The sequence below is a fragment of the Pseudopodoces humilis genome, chromosome 16, assembly GCF_049639895.1.
Source record: "Pseudopodoces humilis isolate 2021_Gansu_Grassland_sample_001 chromosome 16, ASM4963989v1, whole genome shotgun sequence".
Lineage (NCBI taxonomy): Eukaryota > Metazoa > Chordata > Aves > Passeriformes > Paridae > Pseudopodoces > Pseudopodoces humilis.
The window spans coordinates 14,863,420-14,883,557 of record NC_142215.1 but is presented as its reverse complement, the minus strand read 5'-3'; the positions used below and the strand labels follow the sequence as shown (position 1 = coordinate 14,883,557).

At 39.5% G+C, this 20,138-nt stretch overlaps 1 protein-coding gene across 3 annotated transcripts in view; it reads right to left on the bottom strand.

Annotated features, from left to right (window-relative positions):
- Positions 1–19,895, bottom strand: part of ENTREP2 (endosomal transmembrane epsin interactor 2) — an 89,038-nt gene extending 69,143 nt beyond the window's left edge. For 2 of the 3 annotated variants that reach the window (XM_005521451.3, XM_014251352.2), the window contains exon 1: positions 19,656–19,895. In XM_005521451.3, the coding sequence (XP_005521508.2) occupies positions 19,656–19,895 (240 nt within the window). Of the gene's footprint in view, positions 1–12,280; positions 12,338–19,655 lie in introns of those variants that run through there. The other variant, XM_088063047.1, reaches the window with a different exon arrangement.
- Between the last annotated feature and the right edge of the window lie 243 nt (positions 19,896–20,138).

The window sequence follows — 20,138 nt, the reverse complement described above, 5'->3', positions numbered from 1 at the left end:
AGTGAAGTCAGAAAGCTGTCAGAAGTCAGTAGTAAAGTCAGAAAAATGTAATGAAAACCAAATTTAAAAACATTAAAACCAAAAGCAATACTGTAACTATTAATATAAGTGCAGACTAGTGTATAATTTTTCTCTAGCAAGCAGCATAAAAAGAAATAAAGCACTTGAGATATAAAAATATGATAGCAAAATTAAAAATACTCTGTTATGGAGCTGATAATTTATCCCCTTTAAGTTTAATATTCAACATGAAAGCTAAGCTGTGTCTTTTGCAGATATATTCTGTAAACTTCTGAAAATGTCTGAAGGATCAATGAAACTACGGAGAAGCAACAGAGATGCTGCATGACAAATGCACCAGTCACAGAGGAATAATTGATGCCAAGTGATGCAGACTACAAAACTTTCTCTTTCCTGCTCCAGCAGTTCTGCAGACCATGCTCAATGAAACGTTGTGCTGCTGCCTGCCCAATTAACATCTTATTTAATTGTCTCAGCAGAGAAAAAAATTCACTGCATTGATGGTCTTAAAACACAGAAAAAATCCCTTGCTATATCTCAAAATATGATAGAAGTGAACACAGTTTGTTACTCAGGTTATTACTAAATACAATAAGGGGCATTCTGAACCTTTATTTTACACATCAAAATACTGCACATTCAAAGATAATGGGCCATTTTAAAATTTATAGGACACTTTTGGACTTTCCAGTAACTACAGACACCATAGGTTTAGAAGATGATTATCAAAATGAAATCCCCAAACTGGTAGAGAGCAGGCTTAGGTTGGGTAGAGTGGTTCCCTGTGAGGGTGGGGAGGCCCTGGCACAGGTGCCTAGAGCAGCTGTGGCTGCCCCATCCCTGGAAGTGTCCAAGGATAGGTTGGATGAGGCTTGGAGCAACCTGGGACAGTGGAAGGGGACCCTGCCCATGGCAGGGAGGATGGAATGAGATGAGTTTTAAGGTCCCTTCCAGCCCAGGCCATTCCAGAATCCATGATTCTCGCTATTCCACTGATAGCAGACTCACATAAAAAGTCATCAATTTCATTCAAGTATCTTCCTAAAATAAGAGAGTTACAAGTTGGGATTTGGTACTCTGTTCCTATATATCACAGTTACTCTTGCATTCACCAAAGTTCTTGTCTCCCTTCCTGACAGAAAGGTTATGAGTACTCAAAAAAAGTTAATAAAATCATATGTATGATTTTGCAATTGGAAATAAACTACCTATTTAGCAATTGTAACCCAGGGCACAAAAACCTGATGGTGCTGGTTTCTCAGTACTCAAAAAAAAAGCAGTTTGCCACATTCATAAATACTCTCTAATCAATCAAACAATTCCATAAGTAGTAAAAACAGAACAGAAATTTTCTGTTCAAATTGATTTACATCTTGGGTAAGCCAAAGAAACACCATCTTTTTCTACCTCAAGATCTCAAAGAGAGGTGATCAACAAGAGAAGCTTTAAAATCATGCAAGTGACTGATTTGAGATTTTCCTCACATATACAACGTCTCAATTATATTTTCCCCCTAACTTTTCACCTTGTCTTACTTCTTTGCAGTCTGCAGGATGTGCTTTTAACAGTAAAGAAATCCTGAGCTCTAGGGAAGCCTTCATACTGAGCATTTTAGTGAGCCAGTCTGTGCAGGACACCACACTGCTTTCCTAGAACTCACTGTCAGTATCTGGAAACTAAAACCATGGTTTTTATTGTATATTTAGTGATTAACAGGGAGGCAGCAAACTGTCTTTCTGTATGCTGTTATGGCTTGTCATTTTTGAGCTATGAAATCCATCTCCACCTTATACACGAAATCACTAACATATCAAACCTTGATATTAGTTGGAATATAGTCCTAGCCTAGAATTTTCAAAGCAGATGAGGTAAATAAGATTCAACACTGAAAGGAAATCACAGTAATTAATACTTATAAACTACTCAAAATTTGAATCTTCATTTTTCATTCTCCTGAAAATGACAAATATATCCATTTATAATTTTACAATACCACTTACCTGTCAGTAAAAGGCTATAATTTGTTCTCTGCTGCACACCAAATACCTTTAAAATCAAAGCAGAAGACTTTTAACTAGAAAACAATTAAATATTCAAAGTAATTTTCTGCTATAGCTCGAGTCAAACATGACTTGAGTTGTATAGTGCTGGCTTCCACTTTATAAATCCTTTTAGCAGTGTTATATAAACATAACAGAAAGTAATTTTCCCCCAAGTATTTTACAGAATTCCTCTGAGGAACAATAAGAGAGAGAACAGAAGCAGAAAACACGTGCAAGTAGTAATAACTGGCAGATTTACAAACATGAAACATCCTACATACTTATTAAAAAATCATTTCAATGACAGCTATTACACCTACTACCAAAAGCAGCTCTAATGAACCAGAGGCTGTCAGATTATTACAGAGTGGCAAGAGGATCATATAACTAAACCAGAAAGACAAAACTGGCTGAAGCCAAGGAAGGACGTGTAAAGCTTGTTCTAGCAACACAAAGTCCCAGGATTTGTCCATTTGCTATCAGGAAAGTTCCTGCCATGAAAAATTCTCCAACCTGCTCCACAGAAAATACCTTTTGGGTTTTTTAAAAAATTGTAGTTATGACCAGTTATTCACTACTTATAAAAGTCCCAGTGTATGAATGCAAATCAGAATTACTAAAAAATCCTTCAGCTAGGCATGGCCCATTGAAACACACAGCACCATAAAGTGGCACAAAACCCACACAAGTCTCCAGCTATCACCTAAGAGTTTCTACCCCTCAAATAGCCTGTGATGTGGGATTAGCACAGGGAGTACGTGCAGTTTACCAAAACAAGGTGTTTGTAACAACAGTGTCTACGCCCACAGGCAGTGCAGGCCAACAGGAACTGAGCTGCAGAGGGAACAGATGCTGTTGGGAAGCTGACATCCACACCATCCACGGTTCTGGAGTATTTCTTTGGCAAGGTTTGTTTTGGTTGGGTGTTGTGGGGGTTTGTTTGTTTGTGTTTTTTGCTTGCTTGTTTCATTTTGTTTTGGTTTGTTATTTTTTTTTTTTTTGTGGTAGAGTGTGGGGGTTTGGTTTGGTTTTTTGTTGTTAGTTGGGGGGCATTCGGGTTGTTTCGTTGAGCCTTTTGAAACAAGCTCTAGCTCTAGTCTGAGCCCATGGATTTAAATGCCCTTCCAGAGCCAGACAGCATTAGAGATGCACACTTCCAGTTTAGTGTTATCCAGTCTGCAAGCTCAGAGAGCTCCAGAAGATGAATCAAAACCCAGTGTATAATTCATTCTGAAAGTGCACAACTGAAACCATACAGGTCTGCGGAGACACGCTGAGATAACCATCCACAAAAGACCTGAGGTTGGGAGACATGCTGCTACCACAACCAACCTAAGAACCTGAAAAAATGAAAAGCAAGTATTTCAAACAGGAAATTAAAAAATGTTTGCAAATGAGGATGCTCTAACACTGCTGAAAAGTAACAAACTCAAGAGTAGTAAGGTATTAATACTTCAGTACATAAGGGGCCCTAACTGTCAGAAAATGGGAAAACTGCAGAAAAGGACTTGTGGATTAGTTTAACCAGGAACCAAAATATAAATAAGAAAGTGACAGAGGAACACAGGGACACAGCATCTGGGAACAAATTAGCAGGAGTCATACAAACAGATTGCACAGTGTCCGTTCTGCTGCAATAAGCACTGGCGAAGAATCTCAGCAAGAATGCTCTGCCCAGCTTGCCCACATTTCATAAAAAATACCCAGCTACTGTAGAGAATCTAGGTCAGAAATAAAGATGCAAAGAGATTTAGAAAATTACTTATAAGTGAAGTTAGAAAGTTCTGTATGCTTTACCCCGGCTAAAGAACAGTGGCATTTTTCTGGTAGGTAAAAAACCTCAGCAAATGAATGGCAAAAAAATCACTTGCCCTTGTGTCCACCATATATGCATATAAAAAATATCAGAAGCTTAACTCGCAGAAAAAAAATTTACATTCCATATTAGGACATATAGAGTTAATGTATGAGATTAATAGTAGCACAGGAGTAGTTAAGTGCTGGAAGATGTAATAAAGGTTAGAGAGCTTCCTTTATTACCTAGCTTTAGGAACATCTGAACAAACACTCAGCTGGAGATGCTGATGTTTATAGATGGATCTCACAGTGAAAACAGAGTAGATGAGCTGTTCAGACCCATGCCAGGTGAACATTTCTATTATTTTTTGATTTCTGCAAAAAAGTACATTACTGATATTTTATTTTTAGCGTGTGCATACATATAAGCACAGAATCAGAATATGTTTGTAATACTAATTTATTTTCTAATTTACTTGTATTAAAAATGTGCATATATTTATTGGACATTAGTATTTATTAAGAGAACATCATAATTCTCAGAGAGCAGAGTTTACCACTCCTTTTGTACATTTGGGCAGCTTTTCTATGCACTTACAGTGAATTGGAAGCAAGGAAGGTTTCTGTGTACTCTCCATCACCAAGTATCTCACTTGGGGATTTAGTTATTACCATGCCCTTCCTAAATCTTATATCAATGCCTACAGTTAAAACTTCTGAGACTCCCAAATTCTTTATCAAACAATTTAATGGTGAAATCCAGCCTAGGTCTACAAGTTAAAACACAACTGTCAATTAATCTCTAAATATAGAAAGACTATTAAAGGACCAGCTGGCATTTTAAAATGATGAAAGCCAACACTGTTCTTTGGCACCAGCACTAGCTGATGTTGCTAAGCTACTGCTGCTGCCCAGTTAGTTACACACGATCAGGTATTAAATTCATGCAGGCCACTAGGCTGCAGAAAGAGAAAACAAAAAAACCAAACCAAAACCCCAAACAAAAAAAGAGGAGCAAAAACCACTCAAAACGTAGTCTTACACCAGTAAAACTCATGAGTCAAATCCTGAATCTATGAAGTACAATATAGCTTGTGCCCCTGACAAAATGATAAACTGAGAAAAACAATCAGCCTTTGGTGCTATTTTAGAATCCATGTCATCTTTACTTGCCCTGTTAATTTACTTCAACCTCCTTTTGCTATATCACAGCTAAGTTTTTATTGTTTTGCTATAATGTAGATAAGTTTTTGTTATATACCTACACTTTGATGAGTGAATTTTTACTTTTGTAAAATAAAATTCTTCATAAGAATCAGAAGGATATTCTGCTTCTGTGGGTCAACACAGGCAAAAGAAAAAAACTGTCAGAAATTACAGTCATTTATCTGGCAGTTAATTAGAGCCTATGAAGATAATGTTATTTAGTATGTGATCACTGTTCAAAAAATTTCTTATGAATTTCTTATAGTAGCAGCCTTTTCCTAATTCTTTCATCACTGATCACACTTGTGATTTGCAGCTTTCAAATCCAAACCTGCACTTACTCTTAGGCAGCCCAACCAGCCCAAGTAGCACCATTATACTATTTAACAAACTTGGAGAAGACTCCAAATACCTTCCTAACCACAAACATCATCTCCACAGTCTGTTTTCCCCAGCTTGATTCCATTTTTATTTAGGACATTACTTTTACACCCTTAGCAAATCCATGTCATTTAGAAGTCAGCCTTTCACCTGTGTTGGTGCAGGAGGAGATAATTCTATTGGTAGAAGACAATTTTGACCACTAAATAATCCTGCCCTTTCCATCATACACTGTAAGCACTAACTTTATGACTGTGCTGTTTCCTCCCTTCCTCAGACAATTCAGCTAGGAGGAACATTATTAAGATCAATTACAAATGTAATGCTTTCTAACTTAAGGGGATTTTTTGGTGGGTTTTGATTGTTTCCCTATAGAGAATGTATAACCAGTTAATAAACCACACAGAATCATATTTAACCATTTTTTTGCTTTCAGTCAAGAATCAACTGGATTCTGCAAACTTTCCTTTGATCAATACTTTCTACTCAGGAGCTAAATGAGAGAGAGCAGAGGAAGAGATCCCAGGCAGAAAGCCAGGCAGTGTTTAATTTACTGATGGGGGGGACACGCGGTAGCTGCATTCAAGCACAAAGGTTTTTGTGAGCTGGGAACCAAGGCAACCTGACAAAAGCACCATGGCACAGCTCCCAGCTGCTCAATACAGGAATTGGAGACCCTCACTTACACAGACAGAAAGGTCACTGTCAAAACTGTGATATCATTACCTCATCAAGCAAAATGATTTTCTGGCTCTCACTTTTTTTCTCCTGAATAACTGACCTCAATTTTGTAGGAAAAACAAACAAACAAACCCCTACAGGCAGTACATCCTTGAAAGATCAGCTGCCAGCTTACTCTGTTCTAGTTTGTTTCAACACTATATTATGAAATCCCCACAATAGATATCAAAAAACCCAACTCAAACAACAAAACATAAATTCCCAGCAACCAAAAAAAAAAAAGGACAAAAAAATCCCCACTAAGCAAAAAAAAACCCCAAACATATTAACAAAAAACCAAACCAACAACAAAAAGTATATATCTGTGCAGAAATATATATATTTCCATTAATATTTTAGAGGGTTACTTCTCTATGTCTAGGGGGTTATAAACTGTGAATCTATACCTTGACTAATGCTACTATTACAATCTTAGATTTCTAGGAAACATTCCTTAAAGCCTCACTACAGACCACTGGGTCAGTGAAATGACAGAATTCATTGTCCCTGCAATGTGCTCGTTATTTCTTAAAAACATTGGTAGGTTAAATGTTAAAAAAAGTTTTAATTTCTCAGGCAAAGAAGGGCAAGAAGTATTCATCACTATTATGTTTATTAGAGTTCCCTCAGCGTGTTTGTACAACCTTGTTACCCAATGGTAGGGCATATTTAGAGCTTACTGAAGTAACAGATCATCACTTGTCAGATGTGGAAACACAGAGGGAACAGATAGCACATTTCTTAAGAAAGTTCTTTGGGGCTTGAGGAGGTGTGAATCTTGTCTGAGAACACACTACTTGATTATTCGCATCTTCCCACTCCTCAGGCATTTCAAGTGGCAACTGGGGAAGTAAACATTTCTCCCAGTTAAATGACCAAGGTATTCTTTAGCAGACACCAAATACATTGATTTTTGATACATTTTATTGCCTTACACTGGCATTAGAGGTAGAAATCCAGTAAACCACACTCCAGCCAACTGTAACTTTACTAACTTAAATAGCTATATGAGCTACCTTTTCCATGCTAGAGAAACCACCTTCTTTAATATACAAGCCTACCTTTTCTTTCTCAAGCTATTCGCTGGCACTTTCATCAGAAAAGAAAGGAATTCTTTTTTGCAGATCTGTTTGTAAAATTATAATTTCTCATCTTCTTCAGGATCATCTCTTCAGAAAGTACTTTTTACTTCATCCAAAGTATCATTATATGTATTTATACCATTAAACCTCTGATTTCCACAAGAGTCTACTGATTAATGTAATCATTGTGCATTATTGTTAATCCACAGGCTTCTTGTGGGCTTCTAACAAATATAATTACACTGACTGTTGAATTTTCTGCTTTCAGAAAACAGAACACTTCACAAAGCCTCATATTATTTTTAAGTATAAGCTTTCCACATCCTATTCACCTTTGGCACGTTCTGTGCCATAAGTCAGAGCTCCACATCCATCAGCTTTGTTCCGTGCTGCTGAGCTCCAGTGAGGCAGGATTTGAGATAATTCCCCCAGAGCCCATCTCTGGCTGCTCCTGCAGGGTGCCGAGGGAGCAGGGATAGGGCTGGACACGGCTGTGCTGGCCCGTGAGGCTGTGGGACACCTCTGCAGCAGCTGGGCGCTCCCGAGATGTTCCCTCACACTCCTGGCTTACAGGTGGAACTTCCTGACCAACTGGCTGAAACAGATCAGTTTCAGTGCTGCATTCTCTAATGTTTTACCCAAAACCAAAACAAGCTGCAAAAAGCCGTTCCTTACATTGGTCTCATTCACCTTCTCAAACTCTACACAAGATTTACATCAATAACAGCTAAAGTGTCTAAAACACTGACTCCTGAGGCACTTAGGCTGGAGACAAAGAAGGTCTAAAATTTTTAATGTTATATGGTTAACAGACAGACACAAGACACCAGAAGCATTTTTAGACCTTTCTGAATCCAGGAAATATTGTTTAAGATATTGATCTAATTTCTAAACAATCTAGTTTTCAAGAATTTGGGCTATAGCTCATTACTAGAGCATTCAATTTGGTATCAGATTCTTTTTCTTGATTAAGTCAAATACAGCAGTTCCGAGGAAATATATTGTTTGGGGACTCCCATACAGTTCCAAAATAAAATATACCTAACTATAAACAAAAAATCTAATTGATTTCTATTTTCCATGAGCTCTAAATGTTAGTGCATATAAAATTACTTTTCCATGGATAAAATTCTTCACAGATCTATCTTGTTCCACTGATGTTATAAAAATTAAATCAGACACTGATGAGGGAAGAAATCTTCAGAATCCCAAAGTAACTAACATCCAAAATAAAAAAAAAAAAAAAAATTGGTTGTTGCAGAAATATTCAAGATTGAAAAGTAACTGTAACTCTCAAACTGACTCCTTTTCCCCCCATTATTTCTTATCTTCTCAATTTTTTCAAAATAGGTTAATTAACAAGATAATTACTTCTATAGTTAGGAACCAAAACAGCTGATTGAGGCAAAACCTCAAGCTAACCCCAAACAATTCATACTGGAAGGCAAGTTTTTAAACTGTCAGGATACGAGAAGGAACTAACAAGTGGAAAGACATTACAATTTGCCTAATAATGAATTCTAGTCCCACAAGCAAAAAGGGCATTGCTGCAGGGACAGAAGTAGAAAATGATTTTGCTTCCTTCTGCCTTCGTGCCTATTACTTTAGGCTGACAAACCAATGATGGGTATGATTGAACTCTTCAGACAATCCTCACCTAGGACTGACAGGTGCTGTCACTGGGGACCACTTTTCCTAATAGCTGGTTTGATACTCGGCCTTTCAGACACTTGATTCACAGGAAGGTTAGTGAAGGAAGATGAGCACATGGTCTCTGGTGGACACCAAATGCCATCAGACACTGCTCTGATATTGGTTATCCTTACCATCTAGTACAACACTTTATTGTTTGAATTGTCATTATTGCTTTTACAGTAAAGGTTCTTCTCCACTCAAAAGGCAAATATTACATACCAAGAGAAATGAGTCTGTCAAATCACAGTGTGAATATTTGAAAAGCTCAAAGGAAAAGCTGCATTGAAGATTTAAGCTACTTAGGTAGGAAACAAAATATTTACTGAATTAACATGAACTTCAAAAACAGAGAGTACTGTTTTAGTATTGCTGCTAGTTACTACTTATTGTGATATTTCACAGGATCTCAAAGTATGGTCTGACTGTGAAGCTTTATTCCAAATTTCACATGGAATGAAGGAAAACTTTTAAGGGACGAAAAGAACTAATTTTAAATTATTATAAATTCCTTAAGCCCAGAACAATGTATGTCACATGAGAGTAAGCAGGACAAGAGGTGTACCTGTCAGGAGCTCCTCAACAAAGCTAATGTCTCTTCTTGTACCAGAACAAATGTGAAGAATTGGTTATGTGAAGGACTTCAGTCTATACATTAAATCTGACTCCTACCTACCATAACATGTCTTCTGTCCTTCTGAGAGGAAAACCATTGCTGGTTTATGGGTAAAAGGCAACATGGATGAGTTGTTAACATCTTAGCCGAAGTGTGCAGCGTTATCAAGCAGACAAAGTGCACCTGCCACCCCATCTGTCCTGCCCTCACTATTCTCCCTGGTTCCATGCAGCAGGTTCTGCAGTAGGAGTGGCAGAGATGCATCAGAGAAATCATGTGGTGCAGCTGTAAGGCAGTCCTGCAATTACAGACACAATGATAATGTGTCTCAAGGGCATGAGCCATTATCCTACATGTATCTTCCTTCCTTCCCCACCCCCCCACTCCAGTGGTGTTTTGTGGCTTGCTTTGTTCTGAACTTTGAACGTGAAAACTTATTTATTTTGAACATGAGAATTATTTATAACACTCTGATGTATCTAAAATCTCCATTCCCTAAGTCAACATTTTTCAAGTATCCTTTATAGTCAAGTACTTGTGACAAACTCAGAAATATTCTTTTTTGATCCTCCCTTTAACTCTTTATGTATAATGAAAATTTATTTCACATGAAAACTCAATTATGTTTAAAACCACTGCAAAATGAAAACACGAATCTAGCACCTCTTGAATTAACATTGTTTTTGGAAAGCAATTTTCAAGGCAGAAAGGACTACAACAGCATCCATTTGGTTTATTCCCATTTGCAACAGACACAGTAACTTTTCAGATACAAATCATGTCTGTGTAGGCAAGCAAGAGGAAGCTCATCTGTTCTTCATGTAAAAATCCCACACTTTCATTAGGAGTTTTCTAAATGCATTTTTTACTTTCAGCTCACAAACATAAAAACTGAAATTTGCCAAAAGAATGAGTAAGTTGTCTTACACCCCCCCAGAAATTTTCTGTTTAAGTAGGAGCATGTAAAGAGTCATGTCTATAGTTTGATACTCTGGGTGACCTGAGACACATAAAACAGACTGAGCTCCCTTTACATCAACACAAACACAGGACAGGAGCCTTTGCAGTGGAGAGTGTAATATTTTTTTTAGCCATATATTTCACAAGTTTTCAAAAGGTTTTGTATTTAGCCTCCAGAAAGATAAAATTTGTTTGAATTACAGCTACTTTCAAGATATGAAAAAACTGCTTTCTACCAATGTTATTTTCAGAATGACATAGCAGTGTCACACATGTTCACAGCACCAAAGTTCCTGATGATTGTTTAGAGTCAGAACTTGAAAACCTCTTATTTTAGTAGCATTAGTCAACAAATGCTTTCATTGCTTTAACAAAGGAAAACCATTGAGTTGAACTGTTCTGATAGAATCACACTCACTAGAATGCATAATAGTGAGATAATGACTTGTGTTTATTATTGATAAATTATGCTGTCCCTTGGCTCTTTACATTGAATGCTCAATGCTTGTTTGGTTTGTTGGTTTTTTTTTAAACTAGAGAGTAATCTTAATTTCTTTAGCAGACAATAAAATCTGTCACAAATCTGAAAAATAGCTGCAAACAATTTTTCACATATGAAAAAAAGTTTCTTCTCTGGAGGGAGTGAATACAAAAGTGACAGCATAAAGCTACATGTTTATTATCTCTCAGTGCCTCTGGATTAAGTGTGTTCAGTTTAAAACCACCTGTTTTCATCTTGCCTGGCACTGAAGGCTTATCTAAAATCTTCAGATTAATCCATGCTCTTTCCCGGTAAAACAGTAGCAAAAAAAAATAAAAAAAAATCTCATAAGTACATTATACCCCACACATGAAAATAATTCTGCTGGGACTGACTCTTTGTAAGTGAGAGAAATAACAAACCTGTATAGTTATCAGACAGAACATTATTTCCTGGTTCTGCAGAACAGAAGTTACCCATGATGATGGCTTCTAGAAAGGAGGAAAATCTATACACAAAACGCAAAGCAAGTTTGCAAAGTAGGGTAACTCCTATTTTGTAAATTAGGCCCAAAAGTTTAAAACTGTGCTGCTGTTTCAACTATCCATGTTTAAATCAAGCTGCTATAAAGATCAGAAATCCAAGAGTTAAATTCAGTTTGCTTTCTTTAAGCAAAAAATACATATTCTTCAAAGTGCTTACATTTTCTCACTTTTATCGGAATATAAAGTAATAAAACCAAGCAAGTCTAAACTTATTAGAATATTGTGAAATTATTCTTTTGTTGTTTCTTAATCACAATCAATTGGACAACAATGTCTCATTATAAGTGATGCAGCAGTAATTCAAGTAAGTATTTCTCATTTACTGCAAATTAGCTCAGAAGTACTCCACCTACTCAAGGCCCTTAAAAGTAACACACCAAGCACTGGCATCTGCTCCTCAGAACTGGCTATTTTAATCTGCAGACCTGCATCAAATTACCAGTCTAGATGTAACCAGGATGGAGGAAAATTCTGCCCAGCACAAAGCATTTCTAGTAATTTGTAGGGAGATCACATCCTCTACACAATACGGGAGCTTTCAGATTGGCCTTACAGGTTTTACCGGGATTACCAAAGAGCAAATAGAACATGAGCAAATAGAACATGAGCAAATCTGTTTGCAAAAGAATCTGCTGTTGGGAGCATCCACACCATGCACTCAATGGATGAGTGATTATTCAGACTATTCTGGTCTGGCCCAGAGACTTAATTTCTCCCAGCAGTCAGATTCCACTTACAGTGTTCTTGCAGCTCATCTTTTGGCTTCATTTTATCCCCCAGGAGTCGAGTCTGTGTGCTCTGAGAATGCTCCCTGGTGTGCAGGAAGAGTGAGTGGGAGCACACACATGACCAGAACTAGAACACTGATATGGCTACATCCACAGGCCACCAAAAATAACAGTGATGAAATTGGGGCAGGACTGAGGTCCCAAAAAGCACAAGCAAGAACTTTTGAAGGAATTATCAACACAGTGTCCTTACAAACAGAGTGTAGCTTCTGTTTATGGCGTAGACAACAGTGAATCTGTGACTTTGCCAAAGATGGAAGACAAAGCTTTAGGGCATTTTGATCTTAAAAGGTTGTCTGCATGTAAGCTAGGATGCTCTGAATGTATAAATATTCCTCAATTATAAATTCCCTAGGTTTGTCACATTTGCATAACACTCCTTTAAAGCAATGTGGTTGCTCCCGAAGAGATGAGGTAATGACCACACCACCTGCTCCTAGAAGAGTAGCTTTCTCTAAATACACCACTGAAATCATTATATTCCAGTAAGTTACGTATTTTCAGACAGTTCACACCTTACACAGTCCCATTATCTCTTCTGCCCTTGGATCCCAGAAGGCACAGGAGTGAGCAGAAAAATGAATTGTGAAAGAATAGCTAATTAAACATGAAAATTCACAACTCATTCCTTTAGTAAGTCACAACATACAACTAAAATGAAGGTGTAATAAGTTCAGCAGCTGCAAATAACTAGATTATTTGCCTTAGAAATTCCCACTTCCACCAAGGTACTTACCTCTGTCCAAGTTTCTCACTAGATTTTACCCTCACAGTTAGTTCTCATAAGTTCCTGAGCAGTACTTGCTCTCTTTTACAGGAAATGCTCCTACATGTCCAGCATAAAAAATGGTTGGAAAAGACAACCAGCATCCAGGAGAAATATTTCATTCCTAAAGAGACTGAAACATACACCTATCTTTCTGCTACAGACAAAACCAAAAATAAACCCAGAACAAACTAACTGAAAACTGTATGCTAACAACAGTAAGAGACTTACTCAAAATAGTATTTTTATTCTGCAGTCTGGCTGCCTACAAAAAATGAAGACTTCAGAATACAGATCACTTATAATAATATGGGATTAATAAAAATGATGCTATTTCTTCTCTACAGACTGGACACCTGCTGCTTCTTATCATAATTATCTTTGCTTTCTTCCACTATTCCTTCCTGTAACACAGGAAGTTTTTTAATTAAATTGCTCTTAAGGCTAAAGCAACAGAATATATAGCTCAGAAGCAATAAAAGCTGATGTGCCTCATAAAACAAATAATGTTTCTGTCCATGGGTCTGCTATTCTCTAGTGCATTGGAGATAAAAAGACCACAAGGTTGTACTTAGCCCCAAATCCTCAGGAAATTACAAGCAGTTATTTTACCATCCAAAGTTCAAAGAATTAAAAAGGAACACTGTCACCTTTCTAATTGTTCCTCTGTCCAGCTGTCTGATTTGCTATGATTCCATCAGGATATGGAAACAATGTTTTCACCCATGAATGCCCTATCTGACCACAGGCTCCATAAAGCACAGAGGACGCACCCAAGGCTTCTCAGTTCTTATGTTCTATGATGTGTATGACCTCTTCTTGTGCACCAGTGCCACAGGTTTTAACTGGCATCTTTTAACAGCCTCACGGGTTTTCTGGGTTGGATGTTTTCAGGTTTTTTGTCTGTCACACAATATTGCCAGGATGTAAAAACCAAGAATGCTAATAAAATTAATAATGATCCATCACCTAGACAAGACACATTGCAATCCTCATGCATTTTATGAGGGTGAGAAGCAAGCCTGTGCAGGTGACCTTGATATTTTTTTACCAACACTGTATACCAGCAACACACATCCCTAGCAGGCTTCCTGAGACACCAAGTTCCAGACAGTTGACTTCCTTCCACAGACTGCTCACATTTCAAAGCCCTGACAAACTTGCAAAGGAAAGGAAAGATGTGCCTGAGGTGTTAGCAAATCCAAAAGGAAGTCAGAAAAAAAGCAGGTAGTTAATAAAGGATACAGCAGGAGACAGTAACAATGTCTCAAAGAATCAGAGTGAATGTAATTCTTCTGCAAGCACACGTAACTGAAGGTTCCACTATTTGTAACTAAAATTGTGACTGCATCTTGCAATTCGTAACTGAGGAGTTAAGAGCAATCAGTCAAATGTGATAGTACTACTTTCTCAAATGTATCATCCCATTGAGCTGCCTTTATTTTGTGAAGATCATACTGGCAAAATCCTACCATGACTTATTAGCCAGACTGTGAAGAGGCAAAAGGTTACAAAGTCACCTGTAGGATTTTTGAAGTGATCCATTTCCTGGTGTTCTAAATTACTTCAAATTGAAGCAAGGAACATCAAAGTAATTGCACTAGTGTGTGGATACATCATCTTTCAGGAATGACATAAGATCTTCAACAGCCACATAGAGAAATCAGTTTCATTTGTTCCCAGGGCCTGACTATTTGATAATCTGCATTAGAGGTTTGGTAAGTCTCCCGAAAACTTTTTCTGTGTGGAAATTTACCTGCCCAACTCCCAAACCAGCAATATAAGCTCCTCCAAAAGAAGCCTGAAAGTGAATATTTAGAGATACAGAACATTGTCTGAACCAGCAGCCAACTTCACAGGATAACAAATTGTCCATAATAAACTAATCATCATGGCTGTGAGTCCACATTTGAAATCTGCTATTAGAACAATCCTCTGCAGAGAAGGGATCTGGTCACATACCCTCACCAAAACAGTGCTTCCTCCAAGAAAGTTGTAGGCTCAGCTCTCAGGCTGTGTGTGTTAACCAGGAGTGCTCAACCAAGCAGCCCCTCCTACGGCTTCTCATATTCTCAGAGAGTCTCTAGAGCTCTCATAGGGAACACTCAGAACTACAGTGGACATTCTGTGAAAAACTATCTGACAACCACAGAGTTAGAGTTTCACTTATAACAACAGCAGGTGGACAAGAAAGCTGTCCTTTGAGTCCTACACAGGAAATTATCATCTCCAAGACAAATAAATAAATAAATGTGTTACAGGTTGTCCCAGTTCAGTGAACCTGTAACACACAACAGGAGCAGTGAGGTCACTTTCTCTCTAGGAGCTTTGCTTTGCTTTCACAGTCACACTGTTGGCAAACTAAAGTTCCTTTCCCCAAGCTACAGCTATCACTCTATTCCTCCTGTCTATCCACAGGCAATAAAGGAAAATACCAAAAGAGGATAGAACAGAGAAAAGGAGGAAGGAAAAAAAACCAAAACCTTTAGCTGAAATGGAGAAGAAGGGAAAACCACAATTGCTAAAAAATCATTTTTATTGTCATCTCCCCTTCACCTCCACAATGATTCTGTATAGGAACATGCCAGGACAACCTGCTACATGTGAGGAAAAGCCATGGTCACAGACAAGTAGAAGTTTTTGAAAGTTAACTCCTTTAAGCATCACCTGAGGTTTTTAAACCTATCTTGAACAATACCATAGAAGAATACAGAAAATACTCTTATATTCAGCTTTTTCAGTTATTAACATAGACAAGTGTATAACATATTTCCCATTTTCCATAACAGTTGTGTTTGAGTTCACGCCAACAGTCTCCCTATACATCTGTTTCCTTTTTCAAAGGACACAAAAAAGCATGTATGTCATGAACCTTGAAAACATTCTACTTAAAGATGCTTTTGAGCCAGAACTGATCTCCTCTGATCATGGGATATGGATAAAAAAAGGCAAAACTGAGAAGAAACTTAATAGAAAGGAAAGGCAGCACAAGATCTTCCAGCAACACACTTCTACACAAGAGCACAACGACTGTCAAGTAACTATACATAAAAAAGAAGACAGACAAACACACAGCATGTACATGCTAAGATTTCTAATGCCAGAGTAATTTTAGAAGCCTGGGTAAGCTTATTATTTAATTTACTATTTTATTAATACTTTGCTCTACTAGAGAGAACTCTGGTCTCTAACTAAGCCTGGTAATTTTATTAAATTGCTGGCATCAAGATGGGGGGTAGCAGGATAAACATCTTTCTGCAGACTTCTAAATAATTTCATGAAATGACTTCACAAAGCAAGTTTTGCTTTTGCAGCCACACAACCACAGCTCCATCAGCCTGTGGTTTGCTACTGTCCCAACACTGGCAGGAGCAATGAACATCAGGCACACTGAGCAGAAGCATTTCCTTCCATCTGGGTATGTACAGAACCAACACACTACAAACTGGTGTAGGGTTTGCATTCTAAAGGGCAAAGGGAGTATAAATATTTTCTCATATTCAAGTGACTACAGACCTACAGGAGAGACAAATGACCTTGTCACTGCTCACACTTTCAGTGAGCTACCAGAACAGCCTTATTTTGAGACCTATCCTTCCATGATTAAAAGGAGGCTAGTACTCTGTTCTTGATGTTCTTAACAGGATCAAAGACACTTATGCTCATCTCCCTTATATGAAAAAATATTTTTTTACCCACTTGAGAGAATGTGAAGAAGAAACAACCATTTTCTCAGGAAACTGCAATGGGAACAAGCTGCCAAGCATTTCAGCGCACAGATTGCAAGGTCTTGCCAATGACTGCTGCCTATGCAGAGAATTAACTAGTACCTGCTTATCTAAACCTCAAATTTCCTTCTGCTCAGTGTGAGGTTGAGTCTGAATAATTACCTAAAAAATTTCTTAAAGCAAAATATATGAAGATAAAAAGTATCTTCCTAATATGATGCTATGAAAGATAAACTGTTTAAGGTATGGGATGATACTTAAATAAGGTCTGAACACTTCAAAGTTTTATGGAAATTATGGTGCCTTGTTCTTTAAATAAGCTCTAACTTATATGGTCACTTGATTAGATTTCCAAAACAAAGTGAGAAATCAGAACCTTTCCTTGCATTTGATTACAGAACTTTCTGTGAGTCTAATATGTAGCCTGATCTATTTTTTAATATTTTTCAACCAGCCAGACTGTTACAAATACTAGGAAATTATTTTCAGAAACATTTGAAATACTCTTAGTGAATTTTTGCCGCCTTCATTTATATTGACAGGGCGTTTGGTGTCAAAAACTGCTGAAAAGTACCAACACTAAGACTACTCTCTTTTAGGATGTGCATTTCTAAATGACTAAAAACTATGGTATATCACAAAAAATAGACTCAGAATTGCTACTTTTATATCAAACAACTCAGTTATTTACTTCCAAGAAGTGAGGGGGAAGTAGTGTGAAGGCAATGAATATCTATGTCTGATTTTGGCACCAGATAAAGAGGGGAAGGATAGTTCCATTATTTTTCTCTCATGTCTCTTAAACCCACCTCTTTATTTGTATTTCACAGAAGCAAGCTAAAGACTGTTACTCTTCCACAGAAGCATTTTTCAGCTGTGAGTGACAATCTATCTAGTGTTTGTTAAATTCACTAAACACCTCAAAAGGTTTTTAGAAAAGGCGGTGTAATCAACTAACTTCAAAAAATTCTTTAGGGCTGATCAAAAACTGCTCCATTTTATCTTAGTTCTTGAGACTTAGAGGTAAAGATAATAGGAGGAAACAAAGTTTATTCTAATGCTCATTTATAAGGTAGAATTATTTCCTCAAAAAGTAAACTCTTATTTTAGGAAGCAATGTACACCTGCCTCATTCTGATAACACAGGAAAACAAGGCCTTCTAGTAACAGCCTTGCAATTCTCTGAGCCTTCCACCCTTTCTACCACAGGTTGGAATCACACGTTTGGTGTCTCTGGTGAGCAACTGACATGCATGAAATCCAAGTGGGAAACACTTTCTGTGAAATACACTGCACGAGAGAAGAGTAGAAAGTATCCACAGTAAGGAAAGCAGCCTGTCTTGGAGCATAACAACCACCAGAAGTGTCTCGGCAGAACACAGGAGGTGGGGGAAAAGGTACTACTGAAAAAGTTCTGCTTACTGGAATCCACAAGCAGCTATGCATATTCCTGCTCACACTGTCAAGGTAAGAAACAAAGGTTGCCTAAGCCGTGTTGGTTTAGTAGCACATTAAAATGTAAGCAGCCAGATTCTGAACCTAAAATTCACACCTCATCAACAAATAATTGCATATTATGTTGCAGAGGATCAAATCCAATAGAATGACTATTACAACATCAGTGCTATTACTGTAAACTCATATTTCTTTTCAAGACTAGAATAAAATACAACAAATTCAAGAGAAAGTACCTAAATAATTAATCCAGAATGACTCTTGTGCTCTGAAGGACTTGGGGGGGGAAAAAAAAATCAGCATAAGAACATATTAAATAGTTTAAGGTTTATTAAAAATTACACCATTTCCACCACATGCTCAGAAATAAATAACCCAAAATATTTTATCTAACTGTTCTGGTTTCTAACAAGCATGTTTGAAGTTGAAAACCCTGTGGTCCGTTAAAAGAGCTGAAGAGACATAATTGAAACCAGTAACGCATTAAATTAAATGGAGCAAACCTTCACCAATAACACAGAGTCTGTTACCAGTGCCCTTAGAAATGCCTAGTCCTTCATAAATGTCAAGCCCCATTTCACCGCTTATGAGAAAAGCTTTCACGAAGCAGTATTATCCTAACGTGTCCATGTGTGCACTGCGCCCACACACAGATGCAGCCACTCATGATCAGCACTAAATGAGACCACCTGAATCAGACTATCAACTTTTTTTTCTTTCTTCTAATTTGTGCTGGTAGGACACAATGGAAAGTGAACAAGACTATCACAAAGGAATCATGAGGACCCCAATTTATTTGTTTGTTGAGAACAAACAAGTTTTCCCTCAGAGCAGCGGGTGAGCCCCAGCCTCTCTCAGGGCAGGGCTCTCGGGTGCCCCAAAACCACGGCCTTTCCAACCCTCCCGGCGCACTCGCGCTCTCCTCGGCAGAACTCTTCCATGCCGCCTCTTAAATCCCACTCCTACTGTGCTCGTTTGGTCACCTCCAGCACCACAAGGCTCGCAGCTGAATTTGCAACCGCGCCGGACCCTGAGCGGTGGCCGCATCTCAAGGTGAGCCCAAGCCAGCGCCGACGGAACGGGTGTCAGCGGCTGAGGCAACGCCAGAGGCTCATTTGTCATCCCAACTTTGACCCGACGCTGTTGATAAAACCCAATCCACCTCGGCCAACCCTTCCAAGGGTGGAAGTGCCACCGCGCTGCTGCGGGGCCGGGGGACACGGCTCGGCCGATCTCGGAGCTCACCTGCCCGCCTCACGGCGGGGAGGGCGCCGAGGCCCGGAGTCGCCGCCCGCCTCCCACCTGTCGGGCGGCCGCGCATCCCTGAGGCGGCAGCGGCGGTCCCGCCCGCCCCCTCCCGCGCCCCCCGACTCACCGAGAAGCCGGCCCAGAAGGGGCAGGAGTGGCGGACGCGGGCCGAGGTGGTGAGCGCCAGGGCGGCGAAGCTGACGGCCACGATGAGGCAGCCGAGCACCATCTGCGTGACCCCCAGGGCCAGCATGGCCCGCGAGCGGGCGCGCTGCTCGCGCAGGCGGGACAGGCTGCGGGACAGCGCGGTGGGGCTGAGGGAGCGCGCCCCGCCGGGGGCCCGCACTGCCGCGCCGCCCGCCGGCATCCTCCGCGCGGCCCCGCTCCGCCTCCGGCCGCCCCCGCGCTCCGCGGGGCAGCGGGCGCTGCGGGCAGCCGCGGCGCATGGAGGAGGAGCCGCCCTCCGCCCGGGGCGACCCGCGCGGCCCCGGCCGGGACACGGCGGGCGAGGGGCGGCCGCCGCCGCCGCCTCCTGTCCCCGCTGCAGGCGCGGGGCGGGGGGGGGCTGCGGGGCTGCAGCGCGCGGGCGCGGCTCAACCTCAGCCGCCGG